This window comes from Orycteropus afer, unplaced genomic scaffold (assembly GCF_000298275.1).
Source record: "Orycteropus afer afer isolate SDZICR_OR568_19922 unplaced genomic scaffold, OryAfe1.0 scaffold00005, whole genome shotgun sequence".
Lineage (NCBI taxonomy): Eukaryota > Metazoa > Chordata > Mammalia > Tubulidentata > Orycteropodidae > Orycteropus > Orycteropus afer.
In genome coordinates this window covers 7,349,859-7,355,568 of record NW_006921592.1, presented here as the reverse complement: position 1 = coordinate 7,355,568, position 5,710 = coordinate 7,349,859, and the positions used below count along the sequence as shown (strand labels likewise).

The 5,710-nt window shown below is 37.1% G+C and overlaps 1 protein-coding gene across 1 annotated transcript in view; it reads left to right on the top strand.

Annotated features, from left to right (window-relative positions):
* TRPM6 (transient receptor potential cation channel subfamily M member 6) overlaps positions 1-5,710 on the top strand; it is a 175,400-nt gene that overhangs the window by 62,443 nt on the left and 107,247 nt on the right. Inside the window, exons 9-10 of the mRNA XM_007939607.1 lie at positions 3,261-3,333; positions 4,167-4,267. Of these exons, the coding sequence (XP_007937798.1) occupies positions 3,261-3,333; positions 4,167-4,267 (174 nt within the window). The remainder of the gene's footprint in view (positions 1-3,260; positions 3,334-4,166; positions 4,268-5,710) is intronic.

Sequence of the window (5,710 nt, the reverse complement as noted above, 5' to 3'; positions counted from 1 at the left end):
CTGTGGCTCGGGACCATAGTCCAAGGAGACATCAAACTCAATTGGCATAACACTACACAAAACAGTGTTCCACATCCTACATTGATGAGTAGCAACTGGGGTCTTAAAAGCTTGCAAGCGGCCATCTAGATGCAATGATGGGTCTCTCCTGGTCCAGAGCAAAGAAAAATGAAGAAAACCAAAGATTCATGAAAACAATTAGTTTAAGTGACTGGTACACCATGTGATCCTCAGCCTATACGACTATGAGACCAGAAGAACTAGACAGTGCCCAGCTACCACTGTCAACCAATTGGAGGGGGATCTGTGTAGGAGACACTGGATAGAGTGGGAGAACAAAGTCGAACAAAACTCAAAATCATTTGGGAAAGAAAAAAAAAGGGCCAGGTTTGCTGGTCTGATAGAGTCTGATCGAACCACTGAGACTACAGCCCCTAGCTGCCCTTCAGGTCTGGAATTGACACCTGTGGCTTCCATCCAAACAAAAGACAGGCATATGAGGCGAACATTTACACTAGACAGATACACTCCTTGGAGAGAACAATAATGGGAGAATAGAAGCGCTATATATGCACAGGGAGACAGCTCAGGGGCAGTAGTGCATGGAGGGAAGGACACAGTGAAGAGGTAACTATCGAGAGGAAGTGCGAGGGGAGCTGTTGCATTTGTGCTCATGACAAACCTGTACATAGGCCAAGAGACAGTCATTTGAATAGAAAAAGGGGATGCTCCATGATTTAAAATTGGGCAATATGTGCATCAGTGTTGTATCCTTTCACTATACTTATGCAATCTGTATGCTGAGCAATTAATGCGAGAAGCTAGACTATATGAAGAATGTGGCATCAGGGTTGCAGGAAGACTAATCAATATCCTGCATATCCAAATGGCACAACTTTACTTGCTGGAAGTTGAAGAAGACTTACTGATGAATATCAAAAATTTCAGCCTTCAATATAGATTATACCTCAACATAAAGAAAACAAAAATCCTCACAACTGGTCCAATAAGCAACATGTGATAAATGGAGAAAATGTTTAAGTTGTTAAGATTTTCATTTTACTTGGATCCAAAATCAACACCCATGGAAATGGAATTAGCAGTCAAGAAATCAAATGACATATTGCATTGGGTAAATCTGTTGCAAAATATTTCTTTAAAGTGTTGAAAGCAAAGATGTCACCTTGAAGACTAAAGTGTGCCCGACCCAAGCCATGGTATTTTCAGTTACCTTATTTACGTGAGAAAGCTGTTCAATGAATAAAGATGACAGGAGAGAATTGATGCTTTTGAATTATGATGTCGGTGAAGAATAATAAATATACCATGGGCTTCCAGAAGAACAAATTTGTCTTGGATGAAGTACAGCCAGAATGCTCCTGAGAAGCTGGCATGGCAAGACTTCATCTCATGGACTTTGAATATGTCATCAGGGGGGACCAGTCACTGGAGATGGACGTCATGTTCGGTAACATAATGGGTTAATGATAAAGAAGAAGACCCTCAACGAGATGGATTGACACAGTGGCTCAACAACAACGGGCTCAAACATAGCAACGATTATGAGTATTGCTCAGGACCAGGCAGTGTTTTGTTCTGTTGTGCACAGGGTCTCTGTGAGTCAGACCTGATGAGACGGCACCTAACAACACTAGCTGTTAGACAGAAAGTGGAGACTGCAAATTGTAGACTATAGTCTTATATTTATAAATATAAGGTAGATTAAAGCGAAAATTTTTAGTGTTTTAGAGTAATTTGATCAAAGCACTTTTTTTTTTTTTTAAATTAGTGATTTCTGTAAGTTTGTTGGTAATATGATCAGAAAGATCTGGTTCAATATGATCATTTCAGAATTTGAAAGCTGGACTAAATCATCTAAGATTTTTGGTAATATTTAAGCATCTAGCCTCAAAAGACTAATTGCACAGGTTCAGGCTAGAGAAAATATGCCTAAGTATATATGAAAAACTCTGGGATTTTTGTTGCCCTAATAACAATAATAATAACAACCATATTTACAATTAGCAGTCTATTTTCAAGTATGTTTCTCACCTGAAATAGCCTCATGAATTCAATATTGCCGTGGTTGTTTACTTTGTTTCAGAGATGATTAAGCTGAAGCCCAGAGAACTTAAGTGATTTACCTAGAATCATGCAGTGAGAACTGACACAACTGGAACTTGAGCTCAGAGTTGAAGTCTTATACTTAGTTCCTTCACTTTATATTTCCCAGAATATTCAGTAAGTTAAAGAAAGAGCAGATTAGAGAGTTTACCTTTTCGTTTGTCTCTTCCTTTTATCAAGTGGAATATTCAATGAAGTAATTAATAATAATAATGAAGTAATTAATAATAAAGAGGGTTAAAGAAGGTAGCACATGTTTTGCCTATTAAAGGAATTGTGTTCTTAGCTCCTGTATAATTGAGGATTGATTTTATTCCTCACATAGAAGGGCTGCTAGGTGAAGGGAACAACACATAAAGTTGTAGAAACATGGTTTTTATATTTGTACGGGACCCTAGCGATTACTTAGGGAAGTCCTCCTGTTTTGTAGATGTGGAGACTGAGATGCAATGGCTATCAGACGTTTCCCCACGTCTGCTAGTTAGTGGCATATCTGGTACTAGAATTTATGGATCTTGGCTCATTTTTGTTAAGCCAGCTTCCTCTACATATAAATTACATTGTCTTTTGAAAAGACTGAGATACGTTGATTAATAGCAGATGATGTTTTTTAAATAAAAAATAAAATCTTTATTTATCTTAAAAACAATCACATGTCAAGCTTCATAGGATACTTTTGACATCATAAAGACATCATAAAGGTCATTTATGCTGTGATGTACTTGCTCATTTTTTCATTTGTATTATGACAAATCCTTGAGTATTCATTTCTTATTAAAAAGTGAAGTCTTCTAGTTTTAGGCTAGGTGAAAAGAAGGGTCTTATTTGGTTGTCTTCAAAATGAGGAGTGATTTTATTTACTTGAGGAATTGACACTGATATTCTTTTCATTATAGCATATGCATAGTAAATTAATATGATGCTATGAATTTTTAATTATTTTCCCCAAGTGCCCATACTTCTCCATTACTCTATTTTAAAAATTTTCTTGTATAGGCAAACAAAAAAAAATAACTTATTTTTGATATTAATGAAAAATGTTTTCTTCAATTCATTAGCTCAGCAGATAATTATGTGGGTACGTTTCTTTGCTAGATTTCCCAAAAATATGGTGTTCTGTTTTTCAATCGTTATAGATTACCATATTTGACGCTGATTCTGAGGAGCAGCAAGACTTAGATTTAGCAATCCTAACAGCTCTGTTGAAAGGTAAGTGTGTGAATAGGATCTCAGTTTTTCCTCACTTCTTTCGACATTCGATGGCACTTTGTTTTTAAGCAGGTTTTTTGAATGTAATACAGGCTTTGTGTCACTTAATGTCCGTGATATGTTCTGGGAAATGGGATGTTATGCGATTTGGAAGTAGTGTGAGCACCATGTTATATATGGGCAGAGCCAGTGCAATCTGTAGTTAAGTCCCTGTAAAGCCTATTCTATGAAAACCTTCAGGGAGCCTGCCCGACAAAGCTGGAGTGCTGTACCCAGTGGACACGGGAGATGGGCCTTGCCAGCTGTGCAGCTGGTCCTGGTGGGACCTGTGCCAGCAGTCGGGTCGGGACTTCCATCATGTCTGGGCACAGGGTGCAGGGGAGGAGGGGGCCTCTGAGAGGTGGTTATGGGGACAAAATATGTGGATGCCGGGAGCACGACTGGTGTTGGCAGCCCTGACTCCGCTGCCCTGTTGGTCAGCCACTTCCTGATTATGTGCAGAGGAGCCCGGCAGACACTGCCTTGCACTCAAAAGTGCAAAGGTGTACTGCTCTTGGGTGGGTGAATGAAGCCCAGAAAGAGGAGGAGAAGGAGGAAGCAAAGGAGAAAGCACTGTGGGGACTGGGATGCACCCTTGAGACCCAATGGTCGATCACTCCAGGCGTTTGGGGTCTTTAAAACCATAAGGAGGAAATAAAAAACAAAGAAGAGCAGCCTTTCCTTTAAAACAAAACAAAACAAACAAATAAAAACAATCTTATAGGACCATGAATGTATACATGATTGGAGGGGGACACATACTTACATATGATTATCCCTTTTTCTCACCCTAGGCACAAATTTATCAGCTTCAGAACAATTAAATCTGGCAATGGCCTGGGATAGAATGGACATTGCCAAGAAAGAGATTCTAATTTATGGACAACATTGGAAGGTATCGTGAAAACTAAGTTACTTGGGAAAAGTATTTTATGTGTTGGATTGTTAGAAAGGAATGAAAGAGAAGATTGGAGGAGAAATTGATTGACTTGGGAGAGGTGTAGGAGTAGCAGCTGGGTGCCCAGGGTGGGTAAAACATTGCTCTCATTTATTTTGCCTCCCTGAAAACATTTTTCTCTGGCCTTGCAGCCTAATAATTAAAGCAGAAAAAGGAAGTTGGAGGAAAGACAGAATGGAAGGATTTTTAAAATTTATTTGAATTGGAGGATTTTTATATAGTTATTTAAAACTCAATGTTTATCTTATTCATTACATTAAAATATAGTAAGTGCTTACAATAGAAATTAGTGAAAACAGAGAAAAACAGAATGAGGAAAGATATCCCAGAATGCTAATGATAATAAGTAAAAACTTCATTTTAAAAAAGTTAAAAGTTGTGAGTGTATTCCACAAGTATATTAAAAAATGAATTATTATTATTTTGGGTTCAAAATAATACATGCAAATTATTTAAAACATCAAACTATACTAAAGGACTACTGAGAAAACATAGGTTTTCCCTGTCTTGCTGCACCCAACAGCCAAGAAATTCTGATTTTTTTTTTTTTATTGTTGTGACATTTAATAATCTTCATAGCTGTATATCATGTCATATTGCTGTCTTCTGATTCACCAGTCTTAAAGACCCCTCAATGTCTTTGTCTTGTAGTTAACAGTGTTGCAACCAAGATCAATTGTCTTCTGTGCCTGGTACTCATCTGTCATCTAGGGGTCTCTGTCATCATGTTGGGAATTCCTTTTGCCTCTCTCCTGCATTAGATCTCCTGTTTTCTCTATCTCATATCTTCCTCTTTTGGTTTACTCTTTCATTTTGATGGCAAACATCCTTGAATAACTTCCTGAGAAACAGTATGGCAATAAATATTTTATATCTGAAAATATTTTTTTTCAAGATTGGGAATAATTTTCCTTCAGAATTTTGAATCCCTAGTTCCTAAGGCCCACATTGCTTTCGGTTTCTGATCCTTTGTGACCATTTTTTTTTCCTTCCCTGGAAAATTTTTAGAATATTCTTTTTTCCAGTGTTCTGAGATTTCACAATGATAGGTCTTGTTATGAGTCTATTTATACCTGGCATATGATTTCAATTTGACAATCATGTGTTTTATAGAATTTCTTTTTCTCTCTGTTGAATTTTTCTTATTTGAATGTTACTTCTGCTTATTTGAATGTTGAAGGCTGCTTCTCTAATTTTCTTATCTTTCTCCTCTTTACTTCCATATTTTTTCTTTGGTAGGTTTTCTCAACTTTAATTTCTAAGTCTTCTATGGAGTTTTTTATTTCTGGTAGCATACTGTTAATATCCAAGAAAATTTGTTCTCTGATAGTACCTCTTTTTCTTTTCTTTCTTCTTCTTCTTCTTTTTTTTTTTTTTTTC